At 39.6% G+C, this 22197-nt stretch overlaps 1 protein-coding gene across 1 annotated transcript; it reads left to right on the forward strand.

The window, feature by feature from the left end:
- Positions 1-730: 730 nt before the first annotated feature.
- LOC130868538 (T-complex protein 11 X-linked protein 2-like) lies at positions 731-19038 on the forward strand. The gene is made up of 9 exons (XM_057760720.1): positions 731-854; positions 2588-2606; positions 8129-8252; positions 8934-9154; positions 12981-13117; positions 14372-14586; positions 14680-14861; positions 15987-16150; positions 18806-19038. Exons 1-9 carry the CDS (start codon positions 731-733, stop codon positions 19036-19038), a joined length of 1419 nt encoding a protein of 472 aa, XP_057616703.1.
- Positions 19039-22197: the final 3159 nt, after the last annotated feature.

Consider the following 22197-nt stretch of genomic DNA (forward strand, 5'->3'; position numbering starts at 1 on the left):
CTGGCTTCAAACTCAGAGAGATCTGCCTGTCTCTGCTTTCTACGTGCTGGAATTAAAGGCGTGCACCATCACAGTTTAGTGACCCCCAGTTTACTGCCCAGGAAGTCCACCATCCTTTGTGACTCAGTTTGGACTCTTTACATCAGCATCATGTGTAGGGGGTATCTGCCACGTTTCAATGATTCTGTCAAAGCCTTTCCTGCAGGTATCCCCTCTTCCTGGTTGTTCTATGGTATGGTCCAGGGACTCCCTGGATTGTTGAGCCTGAAGGAGTTTCAGTAATAAAAGCAGCTATCTTGGGGACGGCAGTCAAACATCAAGAACCAGAAAGCGTCAAGGAACCAGGTAAGATTTGTGTGCGAATGTTCCCTGTTGTCCAAGTTTAGGATACCAAATTTCTAGGTGTACCTGAAATGATAGTTCAAGAGGAAGAATCTTTTCCCAGTTTGGTTGGTAAGGTGTTTTGTCCTTTTCACTTTTGCTTGTTTAACGCTAACGCTAATCTTTAATTTTCTTAAAGGACCTTCCACTAGTCGCAAGTTGTTCGTTCTTAAGGTATGTTTCAGAACCCTGGTTCTTTCTCTTGAAGGTCCTAGAAGCACTTTCCCCCATGACAGTTTAGTCACGAAGCCTAGGACAGCAGTTGAAGAGCTCCTCTGACCTTGTCACTGAGGCAGACCCATGTTACATAAATTTTCCTCTTTTCCTTTCCATTCTAGATACCATCAATATGCCCAAGACCAAGAAAACTCCATCCAAGAATGACTCCAGTGAATCAGAAAATGAGATCCAAAAGCCTAAAGCACCAAGCAAGAATCATAAAGATGATACCAATTCAGCGGGCTCCTCTCCAGGTGGGTCGGTAATGAAAGCTATTATGGCAGGTTAAAAAGATCATGAAACCACCAGCTGTGGTGGCACATGCCTTTAAGCTCAACACCAGGGAGGCAGAGGCGGATGGAGCTCTATGAGTTCGAGGCCAGCCTGGTCTACAAAGCCAGCTCCAGTCTTGAAAAATCTAACAAAAAAATCCATGGCAGAGGTGACTTTAAGAGATGTAGAGAAAAAGCCTTTTGCAGTGAGGCTTTGCTATGTTGCTCTGCCTGTCCTCTTTTGTATTCATTTCTTGTCTGAACTCTATTTTTAGCTTTACATACAGGGATTAGGGCCTTGATTGTCAAGTGAAATTAAAATTAAATTTTAGATACAGAGTATAGTTTTCTGTGTTTGAAGCCTCATTAGTGTTGGAATCACTTAAAGACAGGGGAAATATATAGCAGACACAACAGGGCAGTTGCCCTTGTGAGGTCACAGTGATTGTGACACCATGCTCAAGATCTGTACAAGCTCAAGCTAGACAAACTCTCAGCACCGGTGGGGGAGGTAAAAACAAGGTGATAGCTTCTGGGAGATGGAGATGTTTGTTTGTTTGTTTTGTCTCTGGTAGGTCAGCCTCTCTCCAGTTATCAGTAGCTACATACTCAGTTATCAATAGCTCATCAAATCCAGCTGGACTGTGTTTTCAGCATCTATTGATTCGTGAACAGAAGATTTTCCAGCTTTTAGCATATTCGATTTGTACTTTCAGCATCTTAGAATGCTCATTTGAGAGATCTTACACTTAATTAAGCAAGGCATTTTTCTGACTACTTTGAGGGGATTACATTCATGAGTTCATTCTCTCCAAATTCATTAGGGATACCTAGAAAAACTGCTGGTTTTTACAAAAAAATTTAGGACAATTTCATGCATGTATAAAATATGAGGTTTTATGCATAATTTCATACATGGATACAGTGTATCTTATCAGATTAGCTTATTATTCTTTTCTTGTCCCCCTCCTTGTGTTCATCCATCTCTTCCGTCCAATAGTTCCCCTCCTGCTTTCATGCTCACTTTTATGACTACATAAATTTAAATAGAGCTGCTTGAATGAGGATGGGTGGGGCTATTTAGCTATATTTGGGTAGATATTAACAGTGGCTTACAGCACTGTGGAAAAGAAGTACCCCACCCCTTTGGCAGCCAGATTGGAGTGGAACCTTATGAGCTCCTCCCCCATCTACTAAGGGAACTTGATGGGCTTGATTTTGTGTGGATATTGTGCAGGTAAGTACTGTGGGTTCATGGTTGCAATGGCCATACCATATCTAGAAGATAGTATTTCACAGTACCCCTCCCAGTCTCTGGCTCTTCATTCTTTCCACATCCACTTCTCTGGTCCTTGGAGGGGGTGATAAAGATGACCCATTTAATGCTGAGCATGCAATTCTCACTTACTCTCTGCCTTTGGAACAGTTGAGTCTCTGCCTTACCTGCCTTTCCCTGTAGAAATACGCTTCTCTGACAGATGCTTAGAGCAGCACTTATGTTGGGTATAAGCACAAATATTTAGAAGACATCTTGACAGTATCCATTTAACAAAATAACTGTAGCAGATATTCCACTGGGCATGTGTCTTCCCTAACTGGGCTTTTGACCAGGTTTATAATCCCAGGCATGAGTTCTGTCCTATGGAACAGGCCCCAATTCCAATCGCAAAGCAATTGATTTGCTCCATAACAGCCATGTTATTGTTGTACCATAGGAAGTATCTTGACTGTCAGGTAGATATTTGTTCTTCTTTGAGTACAAAATATCTGGTATAGGTTCTCATATTTGGACACTTGACCCTCCCCTCCCCCCTGCTGTTGCTGCTGTTTGGGAAGTTTGTGTACCCTTTAGTGGGAGTTTTAATCAAGGAAGTGAATTGCTGAGGGAAGGCCTTGAAGTATAGCATGGCCCCTGTCTTACTCAGGGTTTTCATTGCTATGAAGGGACATCATGACCACAGCAACTCTTACAGAGGACACATTTAGTTGGGATGACTCGCTTATACTTTCAGAGGTTCAGTCTACTGCCATCACAATAGGGAGCATGACAGTGGAATGGGGCTGGAGCTGAGAGTCTTACATCTTGACTCAGAGGCAGCAAGAAGTCACACTAAATGAAGCTTGAGAAAAAGACTTCAAAGCCCGCCCCCATAGTGACACATTTCCTCCAACAAAGCCACACCTACTTAAACAAAGCCACACCTCCTTCCTAATAGTGTCACTACAGCCCTGTTTTCTGTTCACTTCCTTACCTGCTTGCTGCCATATTTTCCACCACAATGAATTACATCGCCCTGGAAGTCTAATCCAAAACAGCCCTTTCTCCCTTAAGTTGCCATTGTCGGGGTACTTTATTACAGGAACGAAGATGGTATTATATCATAGAGGGTTCTCACCAGGGATGACCACTGAGAATTTCCTTTTCTCTGCCTGTATAGCACATCCGAGCACTATTAACATAACCAGAAAGGAAGAAGCTTCTAGTTGGCCAGTCTCTGGAAGAGAAATAAATGGGACCTGCCTGGTAGAACACAGAGGCACAAGGTCTCAGAAGGCATGGTGGGGTGTTGAATAGCCTCTGTAGAAGGAACAAATTGGGAGGCTAACATGGTGGCATTTTGTGATATGCTGAGATACCTGTTGGGAAAAAAGGGGGGATCAGTAGGAACTGGAGAGGGAAAAGGTAATTGGGGATGAATATGATCACAATGAATTATGAGGTTATTCAGAAAAAAAAGAAAAATATTAAATCCTGATTCCTTCAGTAACCTACTATTCAGTCAAGAGTGTATTTTTCAGTCTCCAGGTGTTTGTGTAATTTCTGTTGGTGCTGATTTCTGTTTTATTTGAATATAATCTGTCAATATATAAGAAATTACTTTGATTCTCTTTTTCAATTTTTTTATATTAGAACTTTTAATTAATAAATTATCTATTAGTATTATTAAATTTGTTGTTTGAAAACTTATACATGTGCTGTGACCCTCATACCCCTACCTTTCCATCTCCTTACTACCTGCCTACTCCCCTACTTCTCTAAAAAGATTTTTCAATATTATTCTTATTTGATTTATTTTGTGATCTATGGAGCTTAACCAGGGCCATCTATATAACCATAGGTTTGGAACACTATCTCTTGGAATTGATGGGCTTAGCAGTGGGTACAAAAGTGAAAACAACTCTCCCTTTAACAGAAACATTTAGCTAAATTGGTCATCAGTAGAAGATAGGGCCACATTAATCACCATCTGCTTTTCATGACAGGTTCTTTACAGAACTAGTCTTGTTCCAGCCCAGTTCTGTTAGTCTTCTTGTGGTATTTTGAATGAGAATGCATGTCAGAGAGCCACTGAATGTTTAGTCACCAGGGACTATAACTGTTTGGGAAGAATTAGGAGGTGTGGCCTTGTTGGAGTAGGTGTGATCTTTTTGGAGGAAATGTGTTCCTGGGAGCAGGCTTTGGCATTTCAAAAGCTCATTACAGTCTCTCTGTCTCTGTCTCTGTTTCTGTCTCTGTCTCTCTCTCTCTCTCTCTCTCTCTCTGTGTATATCTGTATGTCTTTCTCTATATAGATCAGGATATAAATCTCTCAGCTATTGCTCCAGCATCATGCCTGTCTACTTCCAGCCATGAACATCATGGACTAATAACCCTCTAAAACTATAAACAAGCCCCAAACTAAATGCTTTATTGTAAGAGTTGCTTTGATTGTATTGTCTCTTCACAGCAATAGATCAGGAACTAAGGCACCTAGTTACTGTGAGTTCCTGTTTGCAATGGCTATATCAAATGTGAGGATGATATTTCAAAGCTCTCACCCTATCTTTAGTTCTTACACATTCCCTTGGCCTTCTTCCTCAATGGATTCTGAGCCTTAGAGGGTATGATATATATGTCTTGTTTAAGTCCTCAACTGTCATTTATTCTCAGTGTCTTGCGTAGCCATGGATCTCTACATTCATCACCATTAACTGTTGTATTTTTAAGGTTTGCTTTATCCCTATTGTGATCAATTTTAGAGACTTTGTTTATTCTCTGTCTGTTGCCTGGAATATTACGTAGATGCATGTCAAATCCAACCAATGTGTTTTATTATGTTCAATTTTCTACTACACACCTTCTTAGTATGATTTTATCTATGTGTATAGTTCTCTAATAGAAAATTTGTGTGGTCTCTTCTTTTGATGACTACTGTGCTTTTCTTCCAGCGAGCCAGCCTGTAGACCTTTCTACTGAAGATAGAAAGTCAGGTAATGAAGTTTCCAAATTGAATATTTCACATGAAATCATGGTAAACCAAGATGTCGTGGAAAAAAAGAATGATTTTTCTGAAAGCAGGTAAATATTCTTATTTATTTACTCATCTTGGCATGCTTACATAGGTTAGATTATTTTTGTCATGTTTGATTTTTTTCTATTAAAACATGCAGTGCTTGATTAAGTCTGTCTCAAATAGCATCAAATGAAATAGCAGAATAATCCATATCATCTAATTTAAAAACTTTCTGCTAGGTGGCGGCGCACATCTTTAATCTTAGCACTTGGAAGGCAGAGACATGTGAATCTCTGAGTTTGAGGCCAGCCTGGTCTACAAAAAGAGATCCAGGACAGCCATGATTACACAGAGAAACACTGTCTTGAAAAAAAAGAAAGAAAAGAAAAGAAAAGAAAAAAAGTTTAGTAGTGAGGATGAAGAGATGGCCCAGTAGCTAGGACCAGTTACTGCCCAAACATGAGGACCTAAATTCAAATCCCCAGAACCCATGTAAAACATATGACGTGGTATTGTGCACTCTTGCCCTGTAACCCAAGCAATATGTAGGGCAGAAACAAATGGATCTTTAGGCCTTGCTAGCTGCCACCCTGGCTTCAGGTTCAGTAAGAGGCTGTCTCAAGGAAATAAGGGGCAGAATGACAGAATAAGGCATCATATTCTTCTCCAGCCTCTATATGTGAATCCTCAAAGGAGCCCATAGACTGTACACACATCACAGTCGCACATAAACAGACACACAAAGTGTCAGAATATCAAATTATATCTAAATACCAAATAAATCAATGTAATTGTCAGAATGTGAATTCTTGGTTTTTAGTAAAGAATTTCAGATTCTTACAGATAGACTTGGAGGTTATAGCTGCTAGAAGCTCCTCTTAATTTTCTGCACATTCAGTGGATGCATGTAGTGGCATTCATTTGTATTTTAATAAATGAAGCTTGCCTGAAGATCAGAGAACAAAACAACCCCAATGGTCAGCCTTTTGGACTAGGTAGTGGTGACACACACCTTTAATCCCAGTAGTCACACTAGTTGCCATAGAAACCAGACGGTGCATGCCTTTAATCCCAGCACTAGAGAGGAAAATAAAATGAGAGGAGACAGCTCTCACTCTCAGTCTCATTCTGAGATTCCTGGAGGCAGGATCACCATTTTGGACTGAGCCATTCAATAAGTATAGATTGAATGCCTTTAATGGATCATTAGTCACTAAATGTGGACTGGAAAATGACTTAGAAAGCAAAGGTGCTCACCATTGACCCTGATAATCTGTTTGATCCCTGGAATTCACATGGGGGAAGGAGAGAACCAACTCATACAATTTAATCTCTTACCTCCACACAGATTCTGTGACACTTTGTATGGGGTACATGTGCATGCTCATTTGTGTGTATGCACACACATACACATACATACACACACAGTGTAAGTAGAAAGAGTCAAAAGAATTCATTTTTGCCATAAATGTTACTTTATAGCTTTTTAAACTTCTCATCTTAATGCCTCTGTTATTTTGCCACTTTAGGGATTCTGTTACTAAAGCACCATGCTCTATCTTGGTTCTTGGGATTCTCATGTATCTTGGATTTATTCTGATTGTTGCTAATAGTGAAACATGCTAAGTACACCTTCCATGAATGGAGTTTTTACCAAAACACATGTAGCCTAGAATTTTCTTTGTTCAGTTCATAGTCCCTAGAATTTGAGTTCTCTTTATTTTCTGGATTTACATTCCAGTAATTAATGGAAACACCATTGCCATTCATTCATTTACCAAACATTTATTGAGTAGTTACTAGGTGGAAAGTAGAGTGCTGAATGCTTAGGACACACAGGTAAGTAAGATTTCTTTGCCGTTGAGAAGCTCATATAGAACAGATAACCCAAGAGCTAGTGCGTAGAGGATGGATCTGTCTTAGCTAATGAATGGAGTTCTTTGTTAGTATGCAGCTGTCTGGGTGACTATTGGGGAAAAAAGACTGTCTTGAAATCATAAAATTTGAGTTGACTCCCAAGAGGATGAATAAGTACATTTTAGCTGATCTTTTGTGAAAAGTACTCTAAAGATGTCTCTTTAGACATCTTAAGGCATAGAGAGGTAGAAAATAATTACTGCTCACTCTAAACAGATTACTGTTGCTTCAGTGTAAGGCGTTAGGAGAAGAAGGACTCAGTGTTAGGGAGAGCTGATAGAGTAGCAGCATGCTGAGTCACTGAGATTATATATCTGGAGTCTGTTATGGAGCTCTTGAAAGACATTAGATGAACAAGACATGATAAGTGGAGTTGAATCTTGGGAAAAACCATTGATTTTTAGCAAGGATGTGTCACATTCTGGGGGAAGATGTTCACTTTATACACCATTGTAAATGGACAGATGTGAGATGATGTTTGGCTAGGATGGATTCCAGAGACACTTAAGATTAAGCCTGAATCAAATTTTATTTTATGGTTCTTCTGAAGGAAGAGGTAGACAGGGAGAAAGGAGAGAAGAAGAGCAGGGTTTTTTTTTTTTGTGTGTGTGTGTGTGTGTGTGAGAGAGAGAGAGAGAGAGAGAGAGAGAGAGAGAGAGAGAGGGAGAGAGAGAGAGAAAAGACAGAGGAGAGGAAGAAGACAGAGAAGAGAGAAAGGGAGAGAGTATTGTTGAGAGGGGCAGATAGAGACAGAGATACACAAGGAGATTCTAGAAGGAGGGAAAAGGAGAGAGAGAGGGAAAGAAGAAAGGAGTGGGGTATGGGTGGGGAGACAGAGACTGACTTGCACTCTGGTATCTTCCTGTGATAACCTGTGATTTTCTGTGGTTTTATTTTTTAAATCTGAGACTAACTGAAGTTTATTCGGCACTTCTCAAATCTAAACGTAGCTCCTCTCTGGCCTATCCGTTGAATGGTTTTTCATGATTTCAAATGTTCTTTGAGGGATTGTCATCCTGATCAAGTTTTGAGGTAAAGATTATTTTGCACATTTAACTTTCTCAGTGGCCTGGAAAGCAACTTTGTGGAGACTATGTACAATGCGTTTTGGGACGACTTGAAAAATCAGCTGTCAAAGACTCCCCCTGACTTTTCTTGTGCTCTTGAACTTATAAGCAACATCAGACAGGTAAGTAGCCATCCCTCTCTCTGTTGATGCAAAGTTTCCAGACCTTAGACCTTGGATTATTAATATTATTAATGTCCTAAGTAGCTTACTTTATGAACAAATATGAGATAAATTAACTCCAATTTTATTTGTATAAGACATAGCTTGAGGGTTAGGGTATTTATTACTTTAATAACATAATGTATCAGTCAATAAAACATATTTTCACTAAACTTCCACTAAGTTTTAAGTGTTCCAGAAGCACAGAAAATAATGCAAGCTCTTGTCCACAAGGAATTTACATTTTGAGTCAGAAAGTTATTTCAAGTGAATTTTTAAGATTACCTTGCTTATTTCACTCTTGCTCTTTGGAGCAAAATAATCTAAAAATGCTCTTAACGTCTGCTCAGAATGGGTTATCATTTTGTGGAGGTGCATATGTTGCTGTAACCTGAACTTACTTGTTGCCCTACTCTTATTTTTATTTATGTTTTTTTATGTCATTCTGCTTTAAGAATAATCACTACTGCTATAAATGGTATATGTGAAGCCTAGAATTATAATCATCCCCCACACAGACACAAATAACTGTCTGTGAAATTTGACCCAGAGAAGACAAAGTTTGACATGCTTTTAGCCTGGGTGTACGTTTAGGAGTCTAAGCAGAATATGGATGGCTCTTTTGATTTTCTTTTGTTGCAGATTTTGGTGTCACTGCTATTACCACGTCAGAATCGTCTAAGAAATGAGATTGAAAAAGCACTGGATATCAATCTTCTAAAGCAAGAAACAGAGCATGGGGCCCTGAATGTCCCTCATCTCTCGAACTATATTCTCAACTTGATGGCCCTCCTGTGCGCACCAGTTCGGGATGAAGCCGTACAGAACCTAGAGAGCATAAAAGATCCAGTAGAGTTGCTGAGGCAAGAATCTAGTCATGTTGTTTTATCTGTTTTCTGTTGTTAATAACGTGCTATCGCAGCATGGGTTAACAATAAAGAGAAGAAATATTTTGGTTCCCATCTTAGAAGTTTAAGGTTGAGGAGCTGTGTCCAGTGAAAGCATTCTTGCTGATGGAGTCTCGAGGTGGTGCAGAGAACCCCATGATGAAAGAAAGAGCCTGTGTGGGTGTGTCTAATTTTCAATCCCATGAGTTCTAGCCTGCCATTCTTGTGTAATCCTGATGACAGTCTAAAGGCTTCATCCATAAACTCTGTAGTTGGATTAAGTTTTCCACCCTCTCAGTATCTCACAGTTGGGTTTAAAGTTTACTAGTTTTGGATCAGCAAGCTATTTTCAAACCATAGCACACGCTGCTCCTGAAATCTGCCTTACGTACCGTGAAAGAAAACTGTGAGCCAGATATTATTTATGATAGACCTCTGTTCTTAATTGTTGTCCTCCTGTGTGGAAGACCTGATTAATATTTTTTCACTTTTTTATTTTCTACTTCTACTTTTTCATTTTTATCAAATTATTTATTTTATTTTATGTGCATAAACATTTTGCCTGTCAAAATGTATGTATGTGCACCATGTAGTACTTGCCATGACCAGAACAGGATGTTGGATCCTCTGGAACTGGAGTATGGGTGTTTGTGACCCACTATGTGACTACTAGGAATTAATCCAGCCTTCTGCAAGAGCAACAAGTGCCCTTAACAACTGAGGAATCTCTCCAGCTTCTCTTTCTCATTATCTGCTGACAGCTTCATACATATTATCCTTTATCATCCCTCTTCCAATCCTGCTGAGCCCCTTCTTCCCAGTTATTCCTCTTCTGACATGTGTGTCTGATTTCATGCAGGGTGTGTGAAGGTAGCTGCTACTGCCATGTGTTCACGATTGCAATGGATTTGCGAAATCCAGAAGTCAGCAGCATTTCCTAGCACTCTTCCTCACCCTTCGGCTTTTAGAATCTTTCTGCTCTCTCTTCTGTGATGTCTGCTGGACCATGGAGGGCATGATATACATGTCCTATTCATGTCTGGGCACTAACCAATCACTTATTCTTAGCACTTTGACCAGTCTTAACTGTTATGCGGTGTACAAAGCATCTTCTATGTCCCAAGCTGAGACGCACTACTGACTTACATCATTTTATTCCTTGTCTTTTTACAGTATCTCTGGTTTATTTTGATGCCATTTAAAATGGTTATTTGGATCCTGTCCATTACATGAAAATTTAATGTGATTCTCTTAAGACATTTAAGTATAGTACTAGTTCTATAGATTTCCACCCATCCCATCTCAAATGTCGTTCTGTTTCTCCCAGCCTAAACTCTGTGCAGAAATGGAAGTGAAGACTCTTAATGTTTCACAGCTAGAAGGACTAGGAGGAAAAAATGACTTATTTTTGAGTTGAAAATTAATCACCCACATTGCGACCACTCATAGATAATTGTTAGTGCCTTGGTGGTTTTCCTTTTTTCTCTGCCCTGTTCCGAACATAGCCAATAGCTACAGTGCAAAGACCTCTAGACTGGTTGTTGAAAGGTGCCTGTTTTTAGCTCTGCTATCAATTTACGCCCTGGCCTTTGGTCCCTGGATGGTGCATTTTTCTTTATCTATTTGATAAAAAATGTTTTTTAAATAATATTGGAATAGTCTTGGGCAGCCCAACCTCCATAGTTTTACTGGGCCCATCTTGTATAAGAAATTATTATGAATTCAAGTCTCTTATCTGCAGCTTTCTGTACTGGGAAGTTATACAGTGCTGGAGTCTTGGACGCTTCACTTCAGCTCCACTAGACATTGCCATATGTGGTACTCTTTGTCAATTCTACCTCTATGGCAGATTTCTGCCCAGGCTCCCAGAATATATATATATATGTCGAGGCAGAGGATGCTATTGTTTCAAAGCTCATATTCTTATGCTTGTAAAATTAGTCCCACAAGGGTGCTGCTAAGGCTTACTTACCATTGTCTTCTCCAGACTTTTGATTGGTGTTACACTCGAATCCAAGTTACACTTCAGCTTTTTTTGCACTGGTGTGTTGTTTGCTGAGGGACAATATACAGAAATTCAGGGAGCAGAGTCTCTAAGTATTCTTGAAGCAATTGTGACATTCTTTGGGTATGTTTATAATCTTACACTAAAGGTCCTTACTTCCCTTGAAGATCTTTGAAGTTCATTGGGGATATTTCCCTTTGCCTTCATAAACAGCACACTAGTTCTTTTGATCCATACTAATCACTTTACAGAAAGAATCACTTGGTTGTAGTAGGAGGCCACTTGTTTGTTCCTGGCTCATCAGCCCTGAAATAACCACACAGAAACTATATTAATTAAATCACTGCTTGGCCTATTAGTTCTAGCTTCTTATTGGCTAGCTCTTACATCTTAATTTTACCCATTTTCATTATTTTATATTTTACCACAAGGCTTGTGGCCTACTGGCAAAGTTCCATTTGGCAGTTCGTATTTTCCCCTCTAGTAGCTACATGGTGTCTCTTTGACTCCACCTACACTCTGTATATATCTTTTCCAACCTGGCTATATTCTGTTAAGCCATTGGCCAAAAGCAACCTTTTAATCATTAACCAATAGAAGCAATCCACTTGGTTTCATTTGGTTTGTTCTTGATGGCTTTTTACTATTTACATTGCTAGGCTTTAATTTTCCAAGTTATTCTGCTCTCCTCACGTGTCAGTTAGGACCCTCATCTTTGAATCATTGTTTCTTTTTTGTATTTCAGTACATGATTTAAAGTAGCCATGTAACTCCTTCAGTATTGTGCTGAGAAATTTAATTTCCCTAATATCTCATAATTTAATTTCCCTAATATCTTATAACTTGCCTTCTCTAAAACACTTTGACTTTGGACACAATTAATTCAAGGTATTTGCTAGTTCATATCAAGATGACTTTTACTCTACTTTCCCATGAGATAAACCTTTCTGGTTTCCAGTAAGACTCTTCATTTTCACTTGAAGCTTCATTATATTCACCTTTACTATCTATTTCTACCAACATTTTGATCATAAATACTTTGGTAGTGTCCAAGAGTATCTGACATACTACAGATATTCTCCCTCATCTGCGTCATTCTTGATACCCTGTTCACATGAACAAACCTTTTTTTATAGCCTGTTTCTCCAAGCTCTTTCAGATTCTACCCATTTCCCACATTTTCAGGTATTGTATAGATTAACAGTCCTAATTTTCAGTATTACTTTTATTCCTTATCTGTTGTTCTGTAGCAAAGTACTCACATTTCAGCAATTTCTAAAATGCATAGATTTATTTCTTAGGAGGATTGAACATCTAATACGAAGTAACTGCATCTGGTGAGGACATTCTTCATGCATTATAATATGATGGAAACCATTACTTGGTTAAACAGAGCAACACTAGATCACTAGATTTTTTTTTTTTTTTTGGTTCCTGTCCTGGAACTAGCTCTTCTAGTCTATGCTGGCCTCGAACTCACAGAGATCCACCTGCCTCTGCCTCCTGAGTGCTGGGATTAAAGGCGTGCGCCACCACCGCCCGGCGCCTCTCCTTCTTTTATAATTCAATCCACTTAGCCCTCCTGACATAAATACCTGTCATTAGGTCCCTACTCAAAGCAATTAAATACTTTTTTGGAGTGCATGTTCCAACACTAGCAGTCTGTGATTGAAGTAAGTACTTTACAGGCCCGTTCTTGTTCTAAATACTGGGACTTTATTATTTCTTCCTTGAACTCCACTCCCAAACACTAGTTTTCTGTTCAAAATTTAAATATTCTGTTTTTATCTGTGACAGGGGCATCTTCCATGTTCTTGGTCTGATGAAAATGGACATGATGAACTATACGATCAAGAACATTCAGCCATACTTGCAAGAACATTCTGTCCAATATGAACGAGCTAAATTCCAGGAACTCCTTGACAAGCAGCCCAGTATGTTTATAATTTAACTAGAGGGGGGAAATTAGTCTTTGATTTTCTTTATCTTTTTTTACAATGATTTTTTTACTTTTGAGTAGAAAGTTTATTTCTTGGATCAGGAGTGAAGAAAAGCAAAATTTTCTAAGACAGAAAGACCTATACAATTCATTTTAAAAATTAAGTTTAATCTTTGACAGTGTCATACATGTACATGGTACAATCTGATCACTCCCAACCCTAGCCTTTTTTGTGCTCTCCCACCCCCACAATTCCCCCTTTAAAGGATCCCCTGTCCTGCTTTCCTGTCTTTTTGTTTTATGACCACCTGAGTTGGAAAATTATTCATGTCATCCTGTGTGTATGGATACATCCACTGGAGTAGGAACAACTCACTTGGTGGTACATCACTAAATGACTCTCCCTCTCTTGGAAGCCACCTCCAGGTAGTTCCTGAAGGATGGCACAGACCCATGAGCCCCTTCCTTACCCATGACTGGGTTTTGACAGACGCAGTCTTGTTCAGACTCAGGATACTTAACTGTCTCAGGTGCATTAGATCGTGATTGCAAAAGCCATGTCATGTCCAGAACATAACAATTCACTGCCCTCCTCTCTGTCATCCCTAGTTTCTACTCTCTCTGCCTTCTATTCTATGGTGTTCCCTGAGCCTTGGAAGGGATGCAATGGATGTTCTGTTTAGAGCTGACTGTACAATAGTTACTTATTCTTAGCACTTTGTCCAGTCACAAGTCATTGCACTAATTGCTGTTTGCTGCAAAAAGAAGCATCTCTGATCAAGTCTGAGAACAACACATGAGTATGGATATAAATATTTAGCGGTAGTTTGACAACATTTCTAGTTAGAAAAATGAAGCAATAGGCTCATTCCTAGGGACTATGAACTCTTCAGACATGGGTCTTTGCCAGACTTACAAAGCCAGGCATGAACTCCCTCCTATGGAGTGGGTCCCTGATTCTATCAGAAAGTTATTGATTACCCCCATATTGGAGATGTTGGCATTGCACTAGTTTGCAGATCTTGCCTGAAATGTTGGTATTGTGGGAAACAGGGTCCACCAGTTGGTGGTGTGTTCCCAACCCAATACCTGCATGGCACCGTCTTATATGGTGAGGACTATTCTGGAAGGAAATACCCTGTTCCTTTATAGCTTTTAAAATTGCTCTTTTCTTCACCAAGGGACTAGCTTGAAGTCTCCAACTTTAAGCTTCACAGTTTAAACATATTCTTCCCCTTCTCTTCCATAGATCTCCTTGATTGCACCATCAAATGGATGACTAGAGCTGCCACAGATGTCACCAAACCACTGCCAAGCACATCTGTCTCGCCGAGCTCCTCTTTTGGCATAAGTTTATTTCCATTTTCAACCACTGACCCAGACCCGCCTAGTCTTACAACAGTGTTATACCAAGGCTATCTAAACCTCGTTCTTAGGGACCATGGGAATGAAGAGTTCCCTGAGGTAGGAATGTGTGTCGAGGCATTATCTCGTTACCTCTTACTCAGAAGCACCACTGCGGCCCTCCTAACAGCCTGTTCTTTCTTGCCTAACCAGACTATGCTGATGGATAAGGCGCGATTACAGGCCATGAGGTCCAAATTACACCACTTGACGATTCTTGCATCCGTTTTACTTGTTGCAAGGAGTTTCTGTTGTGGTGTTTTATTCAGTTCACCAGAATTTGTGGAAAAACTGAAAAGCATAACCACGGATCTAACAAAAGAATTTAGCTCCAAGTATGTTTTATCAATCTTTCCATTTGCGTGTCTGTGTGTGTGTATGCACATGTACGTACACGGTCATTTGTTTGTCCAAGGCTTTAACAAAAGAATTTAGCTCCAAGTATGTTTTATGTATCTTTCCATTTGCATGTGTGTGTGTGTATGCACATGTATGTACACAGTCATTTGTTTGTGCAAATGTGTGCACATGTCAAGGCCAGAGGTAACTGCAAGGATTTTTCTCTCGTTTTCCACCTTATTTTTTAAAACACGGTCTCTCATTGAACTTGAAGCTAACTAATTAGGTTAGGCTGGCTGGCCAGCAAGTTCCAGGGAGAAACCTGTCTATGCCTCCATAGTGCTGTGATGACAGTCATACACCATCACATTTGGCTTTTTGTGTGAGTACTGTGGAACCAAGCTCAGGTTCTCATTTTTGTGTGGCAGGCATGTTTCCAAGTGAGCTTCCCAGCTCTTTCACGTTTTTACAGTGCCATTTAGGCCGTAGACAGGCAATACAACATTCCATTATTCTTCACATAAAAGGCCCTCTGGGAACCAGAGCCAAAAAGATTGTTGGTATTTTAGGTTTGACATAGAGAAGAATAACAATTTACTACCCAGAAGGAGGATAAAGTGGTTACTTTGTTAAAATATTCATTATTATGTTTTCTGTCGGCAAGACACTATGTATTTCATCAGGGGGCAGTGGATTTTTGTAATTTATACCCAGAAATTGATCATTTAGTCATAAATATTGATTGCCAGTTCCATGCATGCAGAGATTCTATATCAGAGTAGAAAGAGGAACTAGAAATGTAATTTTATTAGTTTACTTGCATTTTTGTAAAGTAGGAGAGAATACTATGTAAAATATCTAAGAACAATATTTTAATGTTCAGGATATAACCAAACCCTTGCCCAATATATATTGTTCCATTTAAAGTTGGCATATAGTAATACATGAATAATTTGGTACCTTAAAGATAATAACAAAACTCTTATATGTGTTCATTGATTCATGTTGTCTATTGATGGTGAGAGGGTCACAATTCTTCTTGGGTATGCCTACTTCTAGGATGGGGCATAATAGGGTTTGGCCCTTATATCTAGAATACTCTATTTTCTTTCATTCTCCAGGCCAGAAGAGTCTATGCTCAGCGTCAGCGATCAGATATCTCAAGAAATCCATCAGGGGCTCAAGGACACTGGCCTCACTGTTCTGAGCAGTGAAAACAGGGCATCACTTGTAGGCCAACTTCGAAACATTGCCAAGAAGGAGAACTGCATTCGTACCATCATTGGTAAGAGTCCCCCAAGTGGTAAGAAATAACAGTAATATGCCAGGTAGAAGTTAAACTCTCGTTCTACAAAGCCATTCCTCCAAATCCTTCTAATCCTGCCAAAAAGTTTCCCTCCTTGGTGACTAAGCATTCAAACATATGTGCCCATGGGCATCATCTTATTCAAACCACCATATTCCACTCCCTGGCCCAGACAGGTTTATATAGCCATATCATAAGGCAAAAAAATTATTCAGTCCATCTTCAAAGTTCCCATAGCCTATCACAGTCTCAACACTGTCTAAAAAGTCCAGAGTTCAAATTTTCAGGGACTTGTGACAATCCTTTAACTGTAATCTTTTGTAAAATTAAAATTAAGTATCACATACTTCCAACATATAATACCACAGAATATACATTAATTCTCCAAAAGTGTGGAAAGGGAGTATAGTGAGCAAATACTGGTCCAAAGCAAATTCAAAACCCAGCAGGGAAAACTCCAACGTTTGCTTCTCCACATCTGATGTCAATGTACTTTTCAGAACTTCAACTCCTTTTAATTTTGATGACTACAGTATGCTTCTCTCTCTTGGGCTGGTTTCACGTCCAATCTGCAGCCTTCCTTGGTAGGTATCCCATTACTCTGGCATCTCCAACATCACCCAGGCTTCATCTTCACTGCCTCACACAGTAGCCTCTCTGGACCTCCATTCAGGGGATTTCCTGCTACACAGCTGGCCTCGGTGGCTTTCCTTAGCTGGGGAGGGAGACTCCAGAGCCCTTTTCTTGAAACCTCCAAGTTCTGCAGCTTGCTGGAGCTGGAACAAGGTCCCCTCCTATAATTACATTTGCATCAGATTTCTGGTTTTGATGAATTCTTCACTGTTTAATTTTTCCTTTTATTCCTTTTCACAAGTTGGAAGCTTAGCTGAGCAGGGTCTTACCCTGAGGTCACCACTCCTTTTATTTCATTGAGCATCAGGCTTTTCTTGAAATATTTTAGCTCAGTATTGACCTTAGCTTCATTACATTCATGATGTTCTTTTTCTCCACAAACTATACAGCTCATATTTTTTCTTGATCAGTTTGCTCCTTTTCATTATAGACCTGCACAAGAGTGACCATTAATAACCACACAACAGAGTCAATACTAGGTTGTCTTGAAATCTCTTCTGCCAATGACATTAATCCAAAACTTCATTTTATCTTCAGCCAGATTTTTAGGACAAGGACAAAAAGAAGCCACTTTTTTTTTAAACCAATATATCACAAAATCATCTCTAGTCCACTTACTAATTATTATTCTTCTCCTATGAAACCTCTTGAGCTGGGCCATCATAGTCCAAATTGATCTCAACAACTCCGTCTTCCACACTTTTACCAGTATGAGCCACTAAGCCCTGCTTAAAATGTCCAACTGCTTTATTTTTATGTCCTGACTGCATTTCCACCTCTCTCCTCTCCTCTCTATTCTTCCCCATTCTCCCCTCTGTCCCCCCATTTACTCCTCCTCCATCTCTGTTTAGGAAAGGGTAGGTCTCCCATGGATATTAACAAAACATGGCATAGAAAGTTGCCGTAAGACTAAGCACCACCTCATGGGCAAGGCAACCCAGTGTGAGGAAAGGGTCCCAAAAGCAGGCAAAAGAGTCAGAGACAGCTCTGCTCCCACTGTTAGGAATCCAACAAGAAGACCAAGCTACACAACTATAGCATACATACAGAGTCTGGGTCAGTTCCATGCAGGCTCTCTGGCTGTTGGTTCAGTCTCTGTGAGCCCCTGTGAGTCCAGGTTAATTGATTCTGTGAGTTTTCTTGTGGTGTCCTTGACCCTTCTGGCTCCTACAATCCTTCCTCTCTTTCTTCTGCAGGATTCCCTGAACTCAGTCTAATATTTGACTGTGGGTTTGCATCTGTTTCCATCAGTTACTGGATGAAGCCTCTCTGATGACAATTGGGCTAGGCACCAATCTCTGAGTATAGCAGAATATTGATAGGCATTATTACCATGACATTTTTTTCCTCCAGTCATGTTTGGTTCTATGCTAGGTCTCCAAGCTATCCAGCCTATGGATTCTGGTGCTCTAGTCAGTGTCAGGGGTGGGTTCCCTCTCATGACATGGGTTCAACTGCTTTCTTAATGCAAAGCCCCAAAGTCTATATTCTACCCACAAGCAGCATGGTTAGGCCTGGCATAGCAATGACCCATTTTCCAGGACCAGCTTGTGTTTTAGTCATTGTTCTACTGCTGTGCAGCAATACCATAACCAAGGGAATTCATATAAAAGAAAACATTTAATTGAGGCTTTCTTACAGTTTCAGAGGCTTAGTCCATTATCACCATGGCAGGGAACATGGTGGTAGGCAGGAGTGGTGCTGGGGAAGTAGCTGAGAACTACATAATGATCTGTAAGCAAAGAGAGGCAGAGACTGGACATGGCATGGACTTTTGAAACTTCAAAGCCCATCCCCAGTAACATTCCTGCTCCAACAAGGCCACACCTCATAGTCCTTCTAATCCTGGTAACTAAGTATTCAAATATATGAGCCTATGGGGGCCATTCTTATTCAAACCTCCATAGTGAAAAAAATGTAAAATTTTTGTGAGCAGACAGTGAATGTTAAGTTTATTCTGAAACCCCTTCTTTCTACTTTTCATTTTGTTCTCTTTAACAGAACAACGGATACATTTGTTTCTTAAATGCTGTTTGATTCATGGAATGCGGGAATCTCTTCTAGACTTCCCAGGAGGACTTCTTTTCATTGAGCCAGAGTTGGCACAACTAGGGTGGAAGTTTGTCAGTCTGATGCATTACAACCAGCATGTATTTAGTCCATACTATGCTGAGATCCTAAAAAATATCTTCTCTCCACCAAATGCTGAAAAAAATGAAGAAAAACCTATCTGATAATGCTGGTCCTGAATCCTGGCATGAGGAATCTGAAGAGAGGCTCATCGTACTCCCAGAATAACATCATTACAAGCAGCCTTCTTCCTCACAAACAGCCAGGATCCAACTGCAGGGGCCAACCATATAAACACCCAATGGCCCAACCCCCTCATTAATAAATTCCTGAGCTGCAAGAAAACCTCAGTGTCTTTTTGTTGCAACTAAAGTCATGTCTCTTGCCCTTTTCTCCTATCAGAAAAACCACTGGGATCTCAGTTTCCCTGCAATGACTAAGAAGGTCAGTTATTAGTATGGTGGCTTGGACAGGCAGCAGGGAATGTTATTAATATTATTTTCTTCAGTTGAAAAAAGTTTCCTTGATTGGTACAAGAAATCTAAAAATTATCTAGAATTAAGAAATCAGAAACCTATTGAATTATAAAATGAAAGAGAATACAAAGCAACAATTGTGCTATCGAAGTTTCCTATAAACTTAAAGAACATAGTGATAATATTACCACAACCTATTTTGGGATGTAGTTTGAAGCATCATGAAACATCATGGAAATGAGAACAAGATGAAAGTTGCTGTTGTCTGCTTACATTCAAGTGAGACCAAGATTGATGAAAATTAAACATTTAAACATTAATTAGTTAAGAGAGAACATCTCCCATACAGTGAATTACTAATATCTTTGGGAATTCAAATAGCATTGACTTAGTATTTTATGTCCTGACCTCAGTTGTTCTCACTAGAAACTGGGCTTGTTTTAAATCTTCCATTCTCCCATGAAGGGACCATTGACAATGAGTTATTCCCACTCTGGGGGAAAAGCAGTAACAACAAAATTTTAACCAAAGTTAAGCAAACAGAACAAAATTCTGCAGACAGGCAGACTGCAGCCAGAGAGAGAGAGAGTGCGCTTTGATTTTTAACGATTCTCAATTTTTTATATTGGAAAGAGTCCTTTTATTTTCTCTGTATCTGCTGGGAAGATACTCCCCCCTTTTCCCCATAGGGCTTTTTTTAATTTCTAGATTTTGATTCAATATTTTCCCTTTTTAGTGGGAAAACCCTTTTTTATTAATCATTTTTCCTTTTTTGAGAGATTTTCTTTCCTTCTCTTTTCTCTATAGGGAAGATTTTCTTTTTTCTTTGTTGGAAAGTCTTCTGTTTTTCTTTCTTTGTCTCAGGAGCTCTTATCCTTTAAATGTGCAAGTAATCGCTCAGCCTTTCTAATTTCTAAATCGGTTTTATCTGATGAAGAAGGAGGGCATTCATCTCCAGTGTCCTGTCTTTTTTCACTTTATTGTCCTTCTATTCTCAAGAAAGGAGATTGTACAGGGAGGCTTTTCAGGAAAACACAAATGATTACAACTACAGCTGGATAGTTAGTGATGGAAGAAGAAAAAGGAGGCATTGGGGCAAGAGAAAAATTTCAAATACCCACTCAACCAAACCCTAAAGTAGATAATTGGGATGCATTAATGTGTAGTAGGCACAGATTTCTACCTGTCTGAAATTTTAAACTTTTGCTTCATGAACGATGGGCAATGAAATAACCAGTAGGATGTGTTCGACTGGATGGTACGAAGAAAAAGAAAAAAAATACAATCAGCATTGTGGGATAAAAGTTGAACAATAAATGATTAGGGCTTTATCCACTAAGTCTGACACTGGCTATAGATTTATATATTTATTTGCTGGTAACTAACACTTTCCATAACCTAACACTAGCCCTAACCCTAGCTCTAACCATAACCCTACCCCTAGCCATACTCTAATCCCGAATCCCCAATTCCTAAGGCAGGTGAGTGAGCACATAATCTAAACCTGCTGGTACTGCAGCCTGGTCACTGGTCTCGAGGTGCAGCGGAAGTTAGGAGCCTCGAGGTAGAGCCTGTAGTGGAAGGGTTCGAGACAAGTCAGCTGACCTTGCAAAGCCAATCAGAATAGTGCAACGGCTGCTTTAAATAGGGGAAGGAACCGTTGAGGGGCTGCCGCCACCAAAGACTATGGCGTGCCCACCACCGGGAACTCCTCTCCAGAAATGAGCGGCTGCCACTGCTGAGGGAGTGGATAAGTCAAGAAAACTTCACGAATCCGCCAAAGTAAGTAAACTATAATAGGCTCTTTTAATTAATTAAACTTGTTTGGGGCTAAATGGCAAGGGTAGAGTGGACGGATCCCTCAGTGGTCCCAGCCTGTGTGGGGAGTCATTTTCGTCAAGTATGTAACTAATCATCTCCTACTTTCTCTTTAAAGTTCTCCATACAACCTTTCACCCCCTCTTCCAAGATTTATATTCCTGAGCCAGGCATGGTGGCATTTCCGGAGCCGTAAGAGGATTTTGAAGTCTGCTTCAACTGGGATAGCGAACGTGGTGAGACCTTAAAAGAATCATATTCCGTAATTACATCTTAGTTTCCTAGGCCATTAGTTTGTATGTGTTGGTCTTTTCCAACAGCAAGGACTGAACTGTATAGGTATTTCTTTCCATTTCTATTGTATTCAATACTTTAAAATCTATGCCCACCTACCTGCTGTAAATAAGTGTGATTTCATTTCCTATAATGGGGTCTTTAGGACACATGGTTGCTCCCAGTGTCACTGGGTATCTACTCATTGGCTTTCTGTTTTTTAATACTGGGATTACAGATTTATGCTTCCAGACCTACCATTTTAATCCTGATTTTATGAAATGATTTTAGACTTGTAAGAGAGTGCTCACAAAGATTTGCATAGTATAGATATCTCATAAAAGTGTAAGATTACCCAGCCTAGGATATTAACATGGCTCATGTGCTGATAAGTTAACTACAGATTTCATTTGCTTTTAGTGAGTTACTTAAGTAATGTTTTTTATTCCAGATACTTTATTGAATTTGACCAGAATTTCTCCATAGTCTCATCTAGATTGGCAGGTCTTCAATCTTCTCTGGATTCACAGCTCTGACACATTTGAAGAATACTGGACAGTCACTTTTTTCTCAAAATTCTGACAGTTTTGTTTCATCTCAACTTTTCTTACATAATGTACACACTGCAAGGTTTTCATATGACATTTACACAAAACACTACATACACATATACTTGTATATATATATATAAAGTATATAGATATATGTATATATTATATATGTATTATACATACACACATGTGTATTCTATGTGTA

The sequence above is a fragment of the Chionomys nivalis genome, chromosome X (genome assembly GCF_950005125.1).
Source record: "Chionomys nivalis chromosome X, mChiNiv1.1, whole genome shotgun sequence".
Classification (NCBI taxonomy): Eukaryota; Metazoa; Chordata; class Mammalia; order Rodentia; family Cricetidae; genus Chionomys; species Chionomys nivalis.